At 38.3% G+C, this 21,531-nt stretch overlaps 1 protein-coding gene across 1 annotated transcript in view; it reads right to left on the bottom strand.

The window, feature by feature from the left end:
* Positions 1 to 21,531, bottom strand: part of dchs2 (dachsous cadherin-related 2) — a 53,320-nt gene that overhangs the window by 6,702 nt on the left and 25,087 nt on the right. The window contains exons 10-14 of the mRNA XM_067441650.1: positions 18,242 to 18,481; positions 9,504 to 9,638; positions 8,663 to 8,872; positions 1,086 to 1,937; positions 797 to 910 (exon numbers count right to left, since the gene is read on the bottom strand). Coding sequence (XP_067297751.1) covers positions 797 to 910; positions 1,086 to 1,937; positions 8,663 to 8,872; positions 9,504 to 9,638; positions 18,242 to 18,481 — 1,551 coding nt within the window. The remainder of the gene's footprint in view (positions 1 to 796; positions 911 to 1,085; positions 1,938 to 8,662; positions 8,873 to 9,503; positions 9,639 to 18,241; positions 18,482 to 21,531) is intronic.

Here is a 21,531-nt window from a genome sequence, read left to right as displayed (position 1 = left end):
TGCTAAAAGAATTGAAGAATTAAACCAAACATTAGGCACACACACAAAATACAGTTCAATAGGGAACGCACGTCTCTTAAACGGGCCGCACTATATTCCTACTCGTGGAATATGGACCTCTTCCAGGTATGGTGTGGTAATGATCATTGCATTCAAGTTTCAAAATGTGATTTTTAACTAGGAAACTCGTATTTACGATAATTCCGAGAGCACGTGAAGGCAGCCAAACTGTGATGCGATTCATGCCAACAGTGTGAAAAACATGGACTTAGAATCGCTTTTATTCAGAAAAGTAACCTGCGCATTCGTTTTAGCCGATTGTAATGTATTGAACTAAATATATTACAATCAGCTAAAACTTTGCATTAGCAGCACGATGCACTGCAAGCTCACTCTCTCTCATGAGAGAGCCTTGCAGTGCATTGCAAATGCAGAGAATGTGCTCGGTGTGATAACGCAATTTTCTTTCAAACTGGAGTCTAATAATAATTTAAACCTTTATCTTTCCCTTTTAATGTTTGCTGCTGCATTTACATCTATGGCTTATCTCAATTTCTTTTTTAAATTAATTTTTTTTTAAAATATTATTTATATATTTATAAATATAATTAATATTTATATATATATAATTAATATATATATATATATATATATATATATATATATATATATATATATATATATATATATATATATATATATATATATATATATATATATATATAAAATAATTATAATAATGATTTTTTTTTTAATGCTTAGAACTTAATTATCATGATGCCTATACAATTCTCACCTGTAATTGGGTTTATAGTGAAGGCTTCATTTTCATTGCCGTTGAAAATACTGTAATTTATTTTTCCTTCATCTGCTATCTGGTCATGAGCTACAACATTTGCAACCCAAGAACCTTGAATTTTAAGTGGTACAAACAGTCAGATTAGTATCCACAAATACTCAGAAATACAAGCTTTTCGAAAATGACATCAATGTAAACTAAATTTAAGTCAATCAATGGTGAAAATGTCAAGAGAAACAGTTCAAAGTTTGAAAAATCTGTATGCTTAAAAAAGTATAAATTATACCTGTTTTGCTATTTTCTGGCATGGTGACTTCATAGAGTTCCTCAGTAAACTGCAACAGCAGCTCTTCTCTGTTAAGCTGAATGATCAGAAGGCAGCTAGAGGTAAGAGAAGGTTTACCTAGATCCATAGCCCGTATTCGGAGCAGCTTTGTCCCAAACACCTCATTACTCAGGGGGACTTTCAACCTGACAGCTCCAGACCCATCAACCTGAAACAGCTCATCTTCTTCTGCAAGGCTAAACACTACTGTTCCATTGTCTCCTTGGTCCGGATCTTGGGCTGTAACTGTTATGATGGATCGATTAGGACGTGTGGTCATGGAAGAGACTGATACCTGCATGGGTTCCTTAACACATGCAGGTGGATTGTCATTAATATCTTCTACTTGTATTATTACTGTAGCCATTGAGCTACGTGGACCTTGGCTGCAGCCATCAGTCGCTACAGCGCGGAAGACATGCTGGGAACGAGTTTCACGGTCCAATGGCTTTGTGAGCCTTATCACACCAGTAGAGCCATCAACATAAAAGTTTCCAGAATTCTCCTCTTCTAAGGAGAAGGTCACTACACCATTGGGCCCCTCGTCGGGATCCAATGCTATCAGATGTAGGATCTCTGAACCCGCACGGAGCCCCTCGCTAATGCTGGCACGATAGCTTTTCCGAGTGAATGAGGGGCTGTTATCGTTTTCATCTGAGAGGGTGACGTGCAGCAGCGCAGTTGAGCTCAGAGGTGGACGCCCATGGTCAGTAGCAATGATGAGGAGGGAGTAGTTGGATTGCTCTTCTCTGTCCAGGAGTCTAATGGTGCTGATCGCCCCAGTCACAGCATCAATGATGAAACCCTCTTCAGCTTATAATAGTGGATGAAAAAGACAGATTCTTACCATGAAAATTTGTATGAAAAAGTAAACATTTTCTGTATATACACTACCATTAAATAAAGTTATCAAACCCTTTAGAGTCTTCACTGCATACATTTTAAATTAAATATAGATTAATCCTACAAATTTTATTCAGTCAAGAGCAGTGAGTGATTTTTTCTTTGTCTTTTGTTCTTTGATAAAGATTAATTATAAATCACGTGTCTGCAGAAAGCAGTTGGTTTATTAGGCTAATATCACTTTAAGTCCTGATGCACAGGACCCAGATCTGACACATTTCCTATTTTCTCACAGCTCTTTGTGTTAACCTTTTTAAAATTCTCTTTACAAGTATTTTAATTATCTTGGTTTTTATTTTAATTCTTGAACATTTTCTAGTGACTGATCACATCTAAATTTTTCAGTTGGCCAAATTGAATTTCTGCGGATTAAATTGCATCAATTTAGCCTGACAAGCCAGACCCACATCAAGATGTTTGGTCTGGAAACTCACCATAGACAGGGCTCAATCCGAGGGGCGGGATAAATGGTTGTCTTTCAAACTCCCTCTGCATGCGATAGGATAGCGCTACCACCAACCAGAGCAACGAAGGTGAAACAGAGCTTGTTGATAGATTAAACATTCACCGTATCCGGTCAGCAAAACTCCGAACACATCTTCCCTTTTTAAGAATGACTTCAGTGCCGTTCTTTGTTCTTTTCTCAGAGAAAAGCTTAACTCCAAGTCTTCCAGAGTCGCGGTCAAAGCTGATTCAAAAGACCGCCGCTCGCCAGTTTCTGTGTAAACTAGAAGCACGCAAACACAACTTGGCCGTCGTCATTATGGCCCCGCCCACCGACTCTATACACAATGTGATTGGGCTGGCAAGAGTTAGGCGAATACAGCTCAGAAGGGTATTGAGAGTTGCTAGACAACACTCGCGGGCAGATTAAATTTGCTGCCGCTAGGGTGCGTCTAGATTTCTAGGCTAGCATCAATTCATGGAAATTCAATTTGGCCAACTGAAAAATTTAGATGTGATCAGTCAATAGAAAATGTTCAATTGGAGACATTTTGTTTTAAATTTTATTTAATTTTTTACAGTGTGGTATTCTTATTTCGTATGCATATGTTTTCACTATGTTAATTCATTTCTACACTGTAAAAAATATAGTTGGTTTAATTAAAAAAAATAAGTAACCTGATTGCCTTAAAAATGTAACTTTATTAAAATTAAAAATTTGAGTTGACACAATGAAGGAAATTGGTTTAATTAAATAGAAATTCTCTGAACCACATAAAAAAATTTGATAAATCATGAAAATAACACAATTTGTCATGTTTCACTGCTCACAAATAAAACACACAATTACCCAATATGCTTACAAAATCTTTTAATAATATTTGAATAGATGTTGTCAATTCTCAAAAATGTTCATTGTAACTCAAATGCTTAATTTCAATGAACTCAAAATTGTAATGCAACCAGGTAACTTACTTTTTAAATATTTTTTACAGTGTATGTAAACCACTTTGAATTGCCATTGTGTATGAAATGTGCTATATAAATAAACTTGCCTTGACTTAATTTAACAATTATTAACTCATTTAAATTTGTTTTTGTTTGTTGGATCGTGAACGAGATCTCAATGCAGTGCTGCGGCATTCTGTGTAGGCGTCAGTTGTTTGTTCACAGAGATGCTTCAGTCATGCACCAGTAAAGATTTTTTTTTTTTTTAATGTTTTAATAGCGCTTGAATGAACGATAGTGTGATCATACACTGTAGTACAGCCGAAGGATGACAGTAAAAAAACAGATGCTGTGTTAATTGCGTTAAGTATGTTTCATTCATTAAATTGAAAAAATTAAGCACATATGTCAACTCATTACACTAATATTAAGAGAAAATTAAAAGGTTTTTAATTTTTATTTAATTTTTTTATACCTCGGATGCATGTAAACCTTTGTAAACATTGTAGGAAGCCTCCAAAACAATATTAGAAACCATTACCATTACCATGGAACCTGGTGTCTGAAGCATGTGTGAAACCACGGCAATAATTTTGGCTGATGGGAGTGCTATGACATCTTATTCTTCTTGATGAACTACCATTCAAATTGGTAAGACACCTGAGGGCTGTGATTTCAGCTAAGAGGCAAAATAGTGATGGCTGCGGTGAAATGAGATGGTCTTTACTCTTAGACTCTTAGCATGCTTCCCTTAAGGATAATTTTTCAACAGAGAAACAGCTAGTTGTGCTCAAATGTTGTGACTCGTTTTTGTGTCGATAAATCTTCCTCTAGTACTGCTGGTGGTGACATTGCTAGACAAGCGCAGAGCGGCAGAGAGATCATAGAGAGATGCGACAGAGTTGCGAAATTGCAGGCGCGGCTAGCGGCTTTTATTTCAAATAGCGCAGCAAATTTTAAACTAATCGGTTAAGTGGTTTCAACCGGCTAATAAGGTCATAGCAGGGCCTTTTGGCACAATAGAGGTGGAATGTATCGTGTTAGCGATCCATTCTATTATCTGTCACCTTTTCCAGAACATAAAAGGGCTGGATATATAAAAAGCTGAGGAACTTGCCTCGCACAGTCCCTTTGGTGGTGTGGGTTGATTTGATGACATGTAGAGTTACTGTAAAGTGACTCTATATCTCATCAGTTGCCTGGTTCAGTTTATTGGGCTGAGCATGTAGGCTATGTCTGTAGTCTCCCCTTGATAGCTCTGACATTCATGCTCTAGGCTTTATGGCTCTGACTGGTTTAAGGCAGAAGTCCCTGGTTTTTATTTGAGCATGGTAGCTTGAAGTCAAGTTAAGTCAACTTTATTTATATAACGCTTTTTACAATGCCAATTGTTTCAAAGCAACTTCACAGTGTTAACAGAAAAATAATGCAACAGAATTTGATTCGGCGTTACAGCCGCTCTGGAGAGAACAGTAATGTTATCCAGCTAATTTCAATCATCATTTTGGGCCCTATCTTGCACCCAGCGCAATTGACTTTGTACACCGACGCATGTGTCATTCCTATTTTGCACCCGCGCAAAGCGCGCTTTTCCCTCCACAGAAGCACGTCGCTAAACTAGTGAATGAACTTGTGCTCCCTGGGCGGTTCAGCGCAAAAAAGGAGGCGTGTTCCGGCGCAAACAATCACTGGTGCTATTTTGCTGTTCCATTAAACAGTTGCGCCACTGACCAGAAAAAACCTAGTCTAAAGTCAGTGGCGCGCTGCGCGTTGTTTATTATGCTATTTTAAGGGCGCATGCTTGACCATAATGTATAGCGTGCTCAACACGCATACACTTTGCTCATGAAATCTACACAGATGCAACAGTTATTTTTGCAAATCATAAATTGTTACACTAAAAAAAATATTAACACATTGTGGTGTGCCACGAAGATGTGAAAAAATAGGCATAAATCTAGCTTACAAATTATTCAGGCTTATTGTAGTAATTAAGGATCAGACCTGTTTGCCCAATAGTGGCAAGACATATAATATATATATATATATATATATATATATATATATATATATATATATAAGGACATCTGACAAATTGGTTTGTCCGTCAAGAACCAGGAAAAAAAATCGACTGAAAAAATAAAAAACTGTTTTACCGACGCTATTTTGGGTGGGTTTCTCCCATCCCCATACAACACAATTTCTCTGTCTTTCACTCCCTTACGAAAGGAAAATATATTTACCAATATATTAGTTGAAATATATTTTAATATATTGTAAATATATGGAATAATATATTGATGGTATTATAAAGTATATTATATATTCATGTAATATATTGCAAAATATACAAATGATTGCCGCTTTCAATATATTGCAATATATTGAAAGATATAAATATTAATTCCCATATATGTTAATATATTTCCTAATGTATTGCATGAAATTTTCCAATATACTGCAATATATTTTTGTTTCGTAAGAGCTGCTCTTACAAGAACATCAGTCACGTCGGCTGTGAACCGCTCCTGGCGTGCGCCTGGTAAATACGCCATACTAATAGCAATCCATAATGGAACTTGCGCACCTGCTTGTAAAGGGAATGTTGGATGCCGCTCTGATTGGTTTATTCACGTTACGCCCAAGCCACACCTATGAATAATGAAGCTACTTCAGACCAACCCATTTTAGATTTGCGCCGGGCGCAAGAGCCATTTATCCCGCCGGGAAAATAGCAACAGCGCCGAGACCCGCCCACAAAGTTACTTGCGCTCGGCGCTTTGACACTTGCGTTTCAGATCGTTAAAATAGGGCCCATAGTGTCAATGTGGGCAGATCGGTAATATAGCTGAAATTTAAGTGTCCCCAACTGGGCTAGACAAAAGCCAAAGGCGACAATGGCAAGGACTGGTATGCTTCTTAAAAGAGCAAACCGAAGAAACGGTAAAGTTTCATTTTAAAATTGAGACATGGATGTACACATCCTTCAGGTCTATCGCTGTGAACCAATCCTGTTGGAAAACACAAGTCAAAATGCACCTCTGTTTCAACATATTGAAGAGGAACCTGTGCAGGACCTGGTTCAAAGCTTGCAGGTCTAAGATTGGATAACCCATCAACTTTCTTTGGTACGATGAAGTAAGGGCTGTAAAATCCCTTCTTCATCTTGTCTGGAGGGACAGGTTCTATTGTGTCCTTCGCGAAAAGCAATGCAATTTTTCTCACACTGGACAGGAGCGCATTTGCCTGCCACCAAGGTAAAAAGGACGCTGTTGAACCTGAGTGGCTGACTGGCAAACTTATTCAGATTTCTTCAGACTTGCCTATTAGATTGAGTGGATGCACGCCGGCTCCTTTTATACCCATATGTCCAGCATGCTAATTCCACTCAGCAAGCTCACTGGCCTTTTCTCAAAAATAAGAGGTATTCGGGGGTCCTAAGTGCGACCCCTAATGTCACTGTATCGATACTACGGCTAAGTGATTGACAGATAGGAACTACGGGGATAATTACTCCTCTATGGAGTGAGGCCAGACCGAACTGCCCGACCTAAAATAATTGTGGGCGGGGCTAAGTTCGGCTGGCATCCAGGCTAATAAATACCATTTGTGCCTTACACATTACATTGCTGAATATCATTCAATATCCTTTTTATGTTTTAGAATAAATATATAAAAATATCCATAAATAAATAGTATTATTTTAGGCTAATTTAAAATATTTCGTTAATTTCGTTCATTTTAAACACTTCAAATCAAATAAAATTCATGCAGTTTTGCTGATAATGTCCATAGATGAAAACTCGTTCTCTCCTTTTTCTGCCATTGCCGTAATCCTCCAACAATGCCAGCAGTGCCATCATGAAGTATTACATACCTGGGTCACCGGAGGATTTATGTTTTTAACAAATAGACTAATATGTTGTTAACGATCAGTTAAAGGTCCCATTCTTCGCGTGTTTTCGAAGCTTTGATTATGTTTACAGTGTGCAATATAACATGAGTTCATGTTTTGCTTGTAAAAAAAACACAGTATTTTTCACACAATTTACTTATCTGTATACCGCTGTTTCCTCTGTCCTAAAAACGGCCTGATGATTTCCTTGTTCTATGAAGTCCCTCCTTCAGAAATACGTAACGAGTTCTGATTGGGCCAGTGCGTCCCCTGTTGTGATTGGACAGCAGCTTAGCGCACTTTGCCCAGAAAAGGTCCCGCCTCTTACCACAACGGGGAGATGCAAGCGCTGAATGCGAGCTCTTCTCCACGTGGGAGAGCAACAAGACCACGCCCCCTTTTTTGCGTGTTCTTGTGGGCGGAGGGTTAGTCAACAAACGGTTCTAGTGACGTCATTACATCCCTGCACTTCCTGCTGTAGTCCAAACCGGCTGTTCGCTGTAGGCTTTGAAAGGGAACTTCTGTTAAATAAAATATCTTGCTTGGCATTGAACTTTGAGCTTTATAATTTTACAGGTATTATTTTTGCTCTAACAGCAACATTACACACTAACTAAAGTTTGAAAGATGGAATTGCGAAGAACGGGACCTTTAACACCTCGACAAAATCACAGAATTAATTTGTGGGGGAAATTTGAAGACAAAAATGTTATAGTGAACACATGCTTCTTCATGACTGTTTTGTAATGAACACCGTAAATAGCTAGGCCTGATGATAAGTAGTGATTGTGCTTCATGACTGTATTTGCAGACTTTGACATTTTATGATGTAGCCTACATTAAGGAAAATATTTAGTTTTTACACTGTGTTGTGCAGTTCTCTAATAAAAGGGTATTTCATGCTATTCTGTATCACATGTAGTCGCGCTATCTCCTCCTGCGCTTCTGTTGTAGATGATGTGACTGTAAGGAAGCTATATATTATTTTAATACATTTTGAATTACATTTGGATTTTACTAGATGCCTATAGCCTAAAACAATCAGCACAAATAATACGCTTTATAAATGAGACCCCAGGTAACTTTAACAGTTATGTTACAGAACTACAAGCTGTAAGCAGCACATACACAATGTCTGTTGAAGTAGGTGTGTCCTCAATATAATAACTATAATAGCCATGGAATACCAGAATGGGAATTTAAAATTTCTGTTTCTAGATAGTGCTAAAATCAAAAACAATTTGTTTTGTAATCCCTCGTATCAACGCATAAAATATCATAAAAGCAGTTAGATGTAAAATTAGTAAATGTCAATAATGTGAAGGACAGGTGGATTTACTGTACTTACCTTCTATGGAGTACTGAATAGTTCCGTTTAGTCCATCATCAACATCTGAGGCCTGGATGATGTGAATGATTCCAGGAGGCAAGTTCTCTGGGATAACTATGTGCAAATCAGGCTGAGAGAATTCTGGAGTGTTGTCGTTATCATCCAGGATAAAGCAAAGGACTGTTGCAGTGCCGGAGAGAGACGGAGTCCCACTGTCCTCTGCCTGAACTGTAAAGCAGCCAAAAACACATTTTTATTGGCTAGTCAGTAGACGTAGGTTGTAAGAGCAATTACACTGGGATATTATCATGGTAAATTTCTGACACAGTCAGAAAATTCTTTGGTGGCAAGACCGTGATAAAGGCAATCTTTGAACTTCTCTCACTGTACGATGTAGGACCACCATTTAGGAGCCACGACCATAGAAGTCGCCAAAATTAAACATCTTTCGTCTGGGACAGCACAAAATCGTACAATGTGTACTGGGCATTAAGGGGTCCAGGGTTGGGAATCACTGTTCTAAAATAACACTGTGGCTTTATATTTTCATTTGTGTTTCACAATAATCATTTCAACACTGCCTCTCCATCTTCATGTTATCCTATAGATTTCTGCTATTGTATTTGATGATTAGTTCTAATAACAGGAAAAATGTATCCGTTAATATATTTTTGTTACTAATTCTTCCTACCACTAAAAACACTGAGGAATATACAATCTGACTGTGTGAGTTTAAAAAATTCAATAATTATCAAACAGTATATAACATGAATAGTGTTTGAGATTCTGGACACTCATACTAATAAAAAAGTTTTTGGAAGGAGAGGAAGGGAGGATTTAGGCAGATGGAAGCTCTCACCTCTGAGAGTAAATCTGGATTGGATCTCTCTGTCTAGCCGAGTGGAGGTGCTGATCTGACCAGTGTGGGGGTTAATCGTGAAGAGCTCGTATCCAGGACCGGGTAACAAGCTGTAGCTAACAGCAGAATTCGCCTCTGTGGGAAACACACACACACACACGCACGCACGCACGCACGCACGCACGCCCGCACGCACGCACGTACGCACGCACGCACGCACACACACACACACACACACGTCATATAACTCTTCACAGATTGGACATCAGAGTAGAAGATTTTTGTATCAACAAGTTGGAATACTACTAGTAATTCCCTTTTCAATATTTTACCGCTAAATAAGGTCTATTTATTGTCCTGTCCAGCAAAATGCAATTTCTGAGCCTCTTATCTGGGGTCCGTTCTTCATACGTCGCTAACTCGGCTGGATTTTATCGTTGATGATTTGGCGTGATCTTGAATTGTTTGATTCTTCAACGCTCATCCTGGACTTGTTGTCTTAACAACAGGTCTGTGAAGCTTAAACCTGCTCGGGAGCAGATTATTTCATGTAAACAGGATTAGATTGCATCTTGAGGTGATCCTTAATATCTGTCCCAGCCACTGTTACTCTATTTCAAGAGTTCATTACTGAACCAAGGGCAATAATACATTTTAATTAAAAAATAATAATAATATAAAACTGTATTTGAAAATAATATTATAATGTTGTGTAAAATGTGTATAATACTAATAGTATAATACATTTGTGATGGAATAATAACTTTATAATTTTATTGGAGGTTTACACACATGCTGTACAGTTAATCTGAGCCGTTCATTAATTAGAGTGATGATGGATATTATGGGAGTTACTTGATGCAGTGGAGATGCAGATAACTTGATATTGACCCTTAAGAAACTTTAACTAATGCTGTCACGTAACAAATCTGCTTCAAATTGACTTAAAATTTAAAGGGTTACTTCAGTGATTTAGCATTAAGCTTTGTATTTAAACTGGGTCATTAATGTAGTATAAATGTGAAATTATTTTTGAATTTGTGCCTTCTAGACTGAGAAAAGACAGAAAATGTATTTTTGTCTCATGGGGATGAAAGACTACAACTCCCAGAATGCACTTGATTCACTGCCCTACTACAAGATCACTCCCAAAGCCACCGCTACGGCATTACTGGATCACTTGCCCACCACGTTCATTTTCATAAAATCAGTTCAGTTAGAGAAGAGACACTACAATTAAAAACGGAACGTGTCTGTTTAATTACGTGTGAGTGAGCCAAAGGAGAGTCCCTGCACAAACGCAGCAGGAGTCAGATTACATTCATCACTAGAGCTGAGGTAAGCACGGGTGTGGCATACATTAAAATCGTGTGTTCAGTCTGGGGCGTTTTAAGTTAATGCCTTTAGAAGCTTAACTTTCATAGGAATTCATTTGATAAGTTGAAACACTCCCTTTGCTCCGCCGCTCCGTTTACATGAATCCCCACAGTTAAAAAAAATCCTCCGATGACGCAAAATGACGATATTGGCGTCATCAGAGGATTTTTTCTGGAAAAATATACATAAATCTCGTCTCAAGGGGATATGAAGGGGGGAGGGGAGGGACGATCATTTGAATATACTCCCGGGTTTCTACTGATACAAAGCCATATGCTAATCGCTGAAGTAACCATTTAAATCAGCACTAGGTAACTTTTCAACCTTCATAATATATTTTTTAAGACTCTTGTGATGATAAATCGACTTACAATAGGTTGAATGACACGTCTGCCATAACCTGATGGGGTCTTTATCGTTTTTAATCGTACTTTTAAACTTCAAGTTTCGGGTAGTAACCCGAGAACAAAAAGAACTACAAAATTCGACTGCTTTACGGCAAATACGTCACTTCCACCAACACCCACACTTCCTTAAATTCGGATGTGCGAGCCCAATTTTGTTCGTCGGATAATATAGTCATGTCCGAAGCAGCAGAGACAAATAAGAAAGAAAAGGTTTTGTTGGAGGAAAGCAATAAGAGGAAACGAAAAAGTGATGTGATTAAAGGCAGGACGAGGATCAACATGTGACCAGCGTTTGCTCGTCGGTGTGAGCTGAGGGAGGCGTGCCCGACCGATGCTGTAATGCTTGTTACGGTGAGCTACCACTCAAACATTGAACTGAAGTATCATATAGACTCTGTAAAACGGTAACCAATAGACTACTATAATGACGCTGGCTTGTAAACGTGAGCATCGCGATTATTTGGCGTTTGAAAAAAATAAAACCCATGAAATTATATTCATATGACATGCTGAAACATGCCACTGACTGTAACATTACCTGGGATGAAGACATTTCACACGCGACGCCAGAAGAACTCCTCTTGCAGTGTTACGGGGAACTGTTAGTGCTGCACCGACCTGCGGCGCCACTTTTATGAAGTTATTTGGCCCGCACCGCACCACTGTATATATTTTTACAACCCGCCGCGCACCCGCGACCATTAAATAGATATACGGGGTCCGCGGGTTATGAGACGACCCACGCATCACTAATTCAGGGCTATCAGGGTTGTCATGTCAACAAATGCACGCGCGATGGCATCACCTGTTGTAGGATGACAGATCTTACGACAGTAGTTGAGGACATTATTTTTTCCAAACTGTAGGGGGACCCCGAGAGCAAAAGTAGCCAAGTAGCTTTAAATGAATTGCTAATTACAACAATAAAATAAAAATGTAAAGGGTGTACAAATACAACAACAAAAAATCGTGAATAAAAATAACTGGGAATCATGTTAAAAATAGGTTTGATCGTTTGGCTGTTTCTTTATAAAGGTCCAGAAATTAGTTTTTTGAAAAGGTTTTAATGATATGATGTCATTACATTAGCTGTGTCTCATTTCGGAAGGCTGCATCCTCCGGAGGTCGCATTCGAAGGCTGCATACATCAGAAGACTGTCTCGTTTCAAAAAAGTGAGTAGGACACTTCAAATGCGACCTTCGAATGCGCTATTCTTTCAAGGGAATTCGGAGTGTGCATGAGGTGTAGCCTTCGATGCTGCAGATAACCGACAATTCTTTGCGTCACCGTTAACAACCATCATTTTTTTTTTATATTATATGAAAAATAGCACCAACGCCACATGCAAGCGTTGATGTGTTGTTTAAATGGCATTAGTTTTAAGCTTGTTTTTGTTTTTTAAGCTGTATTAGGCTACCTGAAACTACGGTGGCCGGGAAGTGCAAAACAACATTACAAAGTGGGAAACAGTTTTACGAAGCTCGAGACAAATTTACATTTTGGAAAACATTTTTTACCTATCATAAAACACAATTACATGGGCAAAACACTTTTACCAAACAAATTTACATTTAAGAAAACAAATTAACAAGACGCAAAACACTTTTACCAGTCCCAAAACAAATTTACAATGACCAATTCTTAACGGACGTACCACACAATTCTCAAAGGGAACGTACCACACACCGGAAGTGACACAGTGAAATGAATACTGACCGCTGATTGGACAAGACATATGTCAATAATGACATACAGAAATAATACAGCTGGCGGCAGGAGAAAGTTGATTTGCATGTGCATGTGTAAATATTAGAGCCATCTATTTTACTTGGTAATTTAGTGCAATCATGGAGAAAGAAAAAAGTAATTTTAAATCTGCCTACCACTATCTGGTTGGGTCAGACAAAATTACTAAAGAACCCAATCGTATAAGTGGGTGTTGAAATGGCTCAAATAATAAATAATACATTTTAATGCACTTTTCATTCCGAAGAATCTCAAAGTGCAAAAGTCATAAGAAAAGAAAATAAATAAAATAAAATCGATAGCAGTACAATAACTTGGAGGACTGCCGATGAAAATTAGCCCTTTCGAGCTAACTCGGGTACATTTACATTATTGTAATGTCGATTGAGGTACATTGTCCTCTTTTAAATAAATAAACAAACAAAATTGATTTTGGGTGGAGAAGCGGCGAACAGACCAAGAGGGTAACCTAGCACTCGGAAAGCGTTCCACCCATTGCTAACCAAGCCATCACCTGCTGTTAGCATCCCATTGACTCCCATTCATTTTTGAGTCACTTTGACAGTGAATAACTTTACATCTGAGGTGTTTAAAGACTCAATTTGTCCATTGTTTATTTCTAAAGAAACACGACAATGCATAAAAGGCTCCATTACCTTTATCTTACACTATCGCCCCGTAGAAGCTTTTTTTGTAAAAATAGGCTAACGATTGCATCATAACCAACGCGACTCTGTCGCACAGTTGAGAAATTACCGTATAGACAGGAGGAGACGCTCAGAAGCAATCCTTTACTGTCTATGAGACAGTCAAGGGGACATGGAGACATAAAGTCTGATTAAGTCAAGGGAGAAGAATGGGGAGAAGCCCATAGTGAGCCAAAAGCAACGTCCCGTTTAAACAACGTGATTCAGATTTCACTTTCCACAACTACTAGAAGACCTACAGCTGTCAGACAGGTTGCTAACGTCACATCTACGTCCTCAAGCTCAGTCTGAGCCTGCGCAGTTCGCTCAGCCATCAGGAAGTGAGTGCTTCTAATTGACCTCACTTTCCGCTGTTGAAGTCTATGGGATAGCTCTGTCCATTTCTTTTACTGTCTATGGAACAGACAGCTATAAATAGCATGCGTTGCTTGGATACACACCAGCGTTTTGCTGTGGCTTTGTAAAAAAAATTTTTGGCGAAAATTTGAGCTATTTGAACACATCGTTGGAATTACCAATGTAGCCTATAATTTCATTTAAAAATAATTTAATATAGGCCTATCAATATTCAACCAAACAAAACATTACTCTCATAGCATTTATAGCAACTCCAGTGATATATAAATGTTTTTTTTTTTTTTTTTTTTTTGCAAATAGAAACTTTTCTTAAATTAAAGTTGGCAGAGGCTGTTCTAGGTGTGCAAATATATTATCATATTGTAGGTATATTAAGTACCTGCTAGACACTTTATTTTTATTTAAAAAGAAATGCCTCTCCAAGCTGATAAGAGAAAGGTTGGGAGAAGAAAGGGATAGCGATGGGTGCGGGGTGGAAATCGCGTTTGCGGGGGCACTTTCACAAGGGCTCAAGCCCCCCGGCCACCCCCCTCTTGTGCAAGCCACTGGTTCTAATATTTACACATGCACATACAAATCAACTTACTCCTGCCACAGTACAAATTGTTACAAAGCCACAGCAAAACACTGGTCTTGAGTGACATATGTCTTTTTTAACGAATGAGACACAGCTATTGATGTCTTGCCGCCAGCCAATCGCTGCATTGCTGATCGTGCACTGTAAATTTTTTTTTAGAAAGTTACCTGGTTGCCTTAAAAATGAGTTAATTGAAATTAAAATTCTGAGTTAATACAATGAACATTTTTTGAGATTCGACAACCTTTATTAAAATATTAATAAAAGATTTTGTAAGCATATTGGTTTTATTTGTTATGACGCAGTGAAACATGCCAAATAGTGCTATTTTCATGATTTATCTTTTTTTTTATGTGGTTCAGATACACTAATATTTTGAGTTTCTATTTATTAAACAAATGTCCTTCATTGTATCAACTCAAATTTTTAATTTCAATAAACTCAAAATTTTAAGGCAACAAGGTTACTTACTTTTTTAAGTTAAACCAGCAAAAACCAACATTTTTTTTTTACAGTGTGGTTTTGGGCATCTGGCCTCTTCAGTGAACACAAGAATGCGTAACTTAATCCAGATATTTTAATACAATCCACAAATTCATGTGAAGAACCAAATTAGCCAGAGATATCACAATTAAAAGATATGGTATTCTGGGAAAATTATTCCGGAATTTCCCAGTGGCAAATACTACTTGAGAAAAACAAAAATAAAAAGTTAATGTCCAGTTTTTCACTATGAAACTCGTGTTTATGATAATTCTGATAGCATGTGAAGGCAGCATAACACAAGCATAACACAAGCATAACACATTGAACACAAGCATTGTGTGTAAGCATGTTTGTTACGTCATAGCATTATCCATAGTAAAATATTAAAAATTGAACACTTGAAATTGTGTGTGTGCGTGCGTGCACATGTGTGTGTAGGGTGACCATATTTTGATTACCGAAAACCCAGACACTTGGCCCGGCAATGAGATACTCAAATTATACTCGAAGTTTACTCAAAGAGTAATTTTTTTATAAAAAATGTGCCTTTTAAGAGTAATTTGCCTTATTATTTCCAATAAATTTAAAGTGTGCCACCTCTGTATGGACAGAAAATTGTTATATTAGGGCCATGACAGAACTTGAAAACAGGACATGTCCTGGGAAAACAGTACGTTTGGTCACTTTAGTGTGTGTGTGTGACTCTGTTACAACTACCCCCGAGTCTTGCTGTTACAACTAACCCAGAGTCATGTAGCCATAGACTAGCTCACCTTACAGCTAACAGCTAAAACATTAGCACTAACAACTTGCATGAAAAATATCTATACAGACACACTTTTTTAATTAATTTCTATGTAAAGTACTTTGAAATGACTTTCATTTCGAAATGTATGAAATGTGCTATACAAATAAACGTGCCTTGCCTTGCCTGTTTCTAAGAAACCTGAGTTTTGTTATTTTGATTTTGTTAAATAGTTAATAATTAAATATATGACTGCTGCACATAGATCCTGCTTTAATAAAGCTTAATAAATGAATAATAATTTAATCTTTTTTTAGCTGCAATTACATTCATCATAAGCAATTTTTGCTTTGTGTTGCCAAAAATATAAACATTAATTTTACCTCAAAATTTTACTATTCACAGAAGTCATCAAATTTTGACTGGGATAACCAGAAGATGATGATTATGATGATGATGATGATAGAAGAGGTGATAAATTGGATACGACACACATACACACACATTCTTGAATATGTGGTTTACTCTCCATAGGTGTAAGGGTTTTATACTGTACAAAACAAATATTTTATCCCCCTAAACTAAAACTACCAACTAAACCTACCCATCACCCAAATCTTTTAGCATTTGTCTTTTGAATAAAATAAAAAAAACACTGTTTAAAATGTTTTTTAAGCTATTTTGATTTACGAGAACATAGGAAGTAAACCATGTTTATGTTGTAATATCCATGTCATTATACTCATAGACCACATATAACCACACACACGCGCACGCGCAAGCGCACGCGCACACGCACACGCACACGCACACGCACACACACACGCACACACACACGCACACACACACGCACACACACACACACACACACACACACACACACACACACACACACAAAACAACTCATGCTGGAAACTTCACCAGCAGCCACAAATATCATATATCGCCTTTATGAGTGCACTAAAATCAAACTGTATTAATGCAGAAGTAAGAGATAGTTGAATCAATTACAAACAGTATCATTCTTCATCTGATGACCATTTGGCACAGTTGTTTCATGGGGTTTTGTGAGGTTTAACGTAATGGAAGATAAAATCAAAGAACAAACCATAGACCACACTGCTGAAAGGAGTGAATTCTGGGAGAAAAATAACCGGACTTTATTAGCACAGATGGCTTGAGTTAGTGAATCATCACACACAATTTCAAATATCCTGCAGGAGGCTTGACTGCTGTTCTAGGATAACGTCAGAAACGCCGAGACAGGCAGACACTGATATTGAGGCTGAGGTATTTTAAAAGGGCCTGGTAGATTTGTGAATATTTGGACTAGGGACAAGACGCACAGAATAACACACTGCGTGCGAAAAGGAACCCAAAGACCCGTTGATTTATGCTAGCAATCAAGTTCAACAAAACATAATTCAGGTGGATGTATGTTTTTAACAGCAGTCTGCTAACAAAATAAATTTCAAGTCTGATGACCAAGGCCATCTGGACTTCCAGACTGAAATCAGGATGAACAAATATGAAAATAAATACTAATTTACTAATGCTGACATATTTTTGCTACATGGAGATTTTTGCATGCTACTGTTACAGAAATGTGTATTATGGAATAGTAAATAACAATACTATACTATTAGAAAACTAGGTTTGGTACACGCTTTCAAGTTCAGTCTCATACTCTCACGCTACCCAATTAAATCTCACAAGTGACATCCAATAACAAAACAGCCCAAAACAAATAGGAGGATGGTATTTTCTGACCAGTATAGCAGTTGTTTGGTCTAATGCCTGCTACAGACTGTGCGATTTCAGCAAACCCATAAGATCATTATAAATCACACTCAGGTATGACAGACCATGGGTGCCCAATCTTGCTCCTCTACCTTCTTGCAAAGTTGAGCTCCAATTCTGATCAAACACAAACTGAAACAGCTAATTAAAATCTTCAGGAGCACTTGATAATTGCAGACAGGTGTGTTGGATCAGATTGGTCTAAACTTTGCAGGTTGGGTCTGAAGTTAGCAACCCTACAATTGACTAAAAAAATTAAAAAAGCTAAGACAATTAAGAGAAACTTAAGCAGGTGACTTAAATTCAGACAAAATGCAGACACTAAGGCAATTATGATTAAGCCTTGTAAAAAGGGGAAGACATAATTTCCTGAAATGCTGTTTCTGGTTATGACAATAGCATGATGTACACTGTGAGTAACCATACTGCCATCTTGTGGGGATTTCCATAACACTTTAACTACCAGCTGGTATTTTACTAGCAATTACTGAAAATTTAAGTTCTCATTATGAGTTTTTTAAAGGTGGTAGCCTACCTGAATCCAGGTCAATTGCAATGACTGTGACAATGATCTCTCCAGGTTGTCTGTTCTCCATTACAGTGGTATTGTAAATGAGCCGCTGGAACACAGGAGGATGGTCATTAACATCCAAAACCTCCACTGTGAGTGTCTGAGTGGAGGACAGAGAAGGAACGCCGCTGTCTCTAGCCTGGACAGTGAGAATGTGGACATGCTGGGATTCAAAATTCAGGGACGAATTCAGGTACAGATGCCCTGTAAGACAGAGATAAATATTATATATACATGGTGACATTCATATATATATATTCAAATGTATATATATATATAACCATTCAAATGTTTGGATAGTACGATTTTTTTAAGCTTTTATTCAACAGGGATGCATTCAACTGACCAAAAGTGACAGTAAAGACTTATACTTTGCAAAAGAAAAAAAAAAGCTGAATTAAATTCAGCTTTAATATCACAGTTATAAATTACATTCCTAAATACAGTACATTTAAATCGAAAACGTCTCGGTTACGAATGTAACCCTCGTTCCCTGAAGGAGAGAATGGAGACGTGTGTCGGAAATGGCCGACGAATTGGGATCTGATCTCAGAGGCCTATCTACTTCGAGTATGTAAAAACGAGCCAATCGGAGATTGGCATGTGATCCGCGCATTCTACACTCCACCCGGCAGCGCAGGTATAAATAGGAAGTGGAATGGCAGATCAATGGTCTTTTCTACTGAGGAGCTGACTAGTGACTGGGCTCCTAGCGGAAGCACAGCACCTTCAGGGAACAAGGGTTAAATACGTAACCGAGACGTTCCCTTTCAGTGGGTCACGTTCGACGTACGTCGGAACTGACAAACAAATTGGGATCCCTATTGAAAACGCCAGGAGGGAGGCTTTTCCAGCATCCTGCTTGAGCGCACTGTACCATCTAGTATGGTACGGAAGTCCGGGCTCCAAGCAGGGAGGTCAGTCACTGCTGTTTCTGCGAGACCCACTCAGTGTGACTACTGAACGCTGGGAAGCGTGTCCGTCTCGGGAGAAGGTACGCTGCGGAGCCATGTCCTTCAGGGTAGGCCTGGTGGTGGAATACACATAAGGACTAACCTGGCAGGGTAGTGCAACATATGGCCTCTGGGGTGGTTCCAACCTGATTGTAGGGGGGAAAGAACACGCCCAGAGACGACAGAGCGGGCTCTGTCAAGGGAAAGACACAGGGCTAGCTGAGTAGGGTAGCGAATGCTTTGGAAGAATACACATATGGGGTTGTCGTGAGGGAACCGCTACATATGGAACCCAGCCTACATCCACGTTCCACAAGCATACGGGTGCAGGCCTAGCGTCAGACAGTCCGCAACGTCTGACACCGTAGGGGTGACGGAGGAGCTCGAAAGGGTTAGCCGTTTCCAGGAAACACAACTGGAGACAAAAGACGCACGTATCCGGCCCAGAGGGCGGGAATGGCGTTGCAAGCCGACACTTAGAACGGGCACTTAGCGCTACTGGCCACACTCTAAAAAATAATTCAGAGGCTTAGTAAATATCACAGTAATAATTAACTTTATTAACTTAATAAAATCTCTCAATATCATTTACTTGATGGTTTTTGTTAAACATACCAAAATAATTGACTAAAAATCCAACAGTTAATTTTGTCTAAAATTTATAGTTATATTTAAGTTTTTTTCACTAAAATAATTTCGTATTCAAATAACCAATTATTTATTTTGAATATACTTAATACATTTGTGAAATTTATTTCAAAATATTTGAGAATGGAGAATTAAACCGATCTGTTTCAAGAACCACAAATATTACTTAATTAAAATTAAGATTATTAATATTTAACACACACTGAAGAAATTGAGTAAGTTTACTCGATTAAAACAATGCACCCCTCCCCCACCCTCTGACGCAACGACAGCTCGACGGTTGAGTGAGTGCGGAGGTTTGAATTCTCCTCAGTCACCAGAGCAGTTTCTTCTTCTCAGCGTCGCAGAATTGGGGCATTTCCTCTGTTAAATTCAGGTTTGTATGTTTTTTTTTAAATCTAAATAATCATTACTGTGCTAAAAGGCATTTTATTTAATTCAAAACAACATACAGGGACAGTGTGAGTCACCTTAAGTTAACGTGTGGCGTTGGTCTTTGAAACGCCTGCTGAGTTGCTCAAAACACACAACTTTATTCGTAAAGATAATGAATATAATGAATTTGGATGATAAAATCTTATTAAAACTGGGCACTGTTTGTTTATTGTCAGGTTATGGAGTCTGGCGCCTCGCAGCATCTTTCAGCTACAAATGAAACGCAGGACAGCGGTCTCAAGTTCAAAGTCCACCCGCAGACCGCTAACGTTAGTCCATCTCAGGCTCCAGAAACAGCGCTGATACGGTGGAAATGGGATAACAGACCGGTTGATTACACTTGAAATACTTTTAAATGTTTAATTTTTACTTCTAAAATGTTTGTTACATGAGTTTAAATGTTGTAAAATAACTGTTATTCTTTACATGTCAAAACAGTAATATATGCTGTAACGTTATTGCTGTACTAGTCGACAATAAAGGCCATGTCATGTATAAGTGTGTTTGTGTGGACTGTGGAGTTTTTTACAAAGGTTTAGAGGAAATTAAAGTTATACTATACAAGTTAGTAATACTCATAAATAAAAGCCGTTCATATTAGTCATAAATATTGGTTTTTAAATGCTTTTTACCCAATTTTTTCTACTTAATTGAATTTGTTAATGTAACAAATGCAGTTACTCAGATCTACTTAATTTTTTTTACTTACATTTACTCAGTTCTTATGGTGTCTATAATTGATTTCACAGCTTTAAAATATACTCAATTTTTTTAGTGTAAAAATGTTTCACCAAAAAAATTGAGTAAATCATAGTAAAAGTTAATCAAAGTTTTTAGAGTGCACTAGGAGCAAGAATGCGGGAAGATACCGGCTCTACACGGAGGCTATAGAATCTATCGAACGTGTTAGGTGTTGCCCAGCCCGCAGCTCTACAAATGTCTGTCAGCGAGTTGCCTTGAGCCAGTGCCTAGGAGGAAGCTACACTCCTTGTAGAGTGTGCTCGCAACCCGAAAGGGCAAGGCACGTCTTGGGACTGGTAAGCCAAGACGATAGCATCCACTATCCAGTGGGCTAATCTCTGCTCAGAGACAGCCTTTCCCTTCTGCTGGCCTCCGTAACAGATGAAGAGTTGCTCTGCGGTCCAAAAGCTTTGAGTCTGGTCAATGTAAGCGCGAAGAACGCGGACCGGACACAACAAAGCCAAGGCTGGGTCTGCC

Source organism: Pseudorasbora parva, chromosome 4, assembly GCF_024679245.1.
Source record: "Pseudorasbora parva isolate DD20220531a chromosome 4, ASM2467924v1, whole genome shotgun sequence".
Taxonomy (NCBI): Eukaryota; Metazoa; Chordata; class Actinopteri; order Cypriniformes; family Gobionidae; genus Pseudorasbora; species Pseudorasbora parva.
Note: the sequence above shows the minus strand (reverse complement) of the source record. Positions and strands in the feature narration are given on the sequence as shown.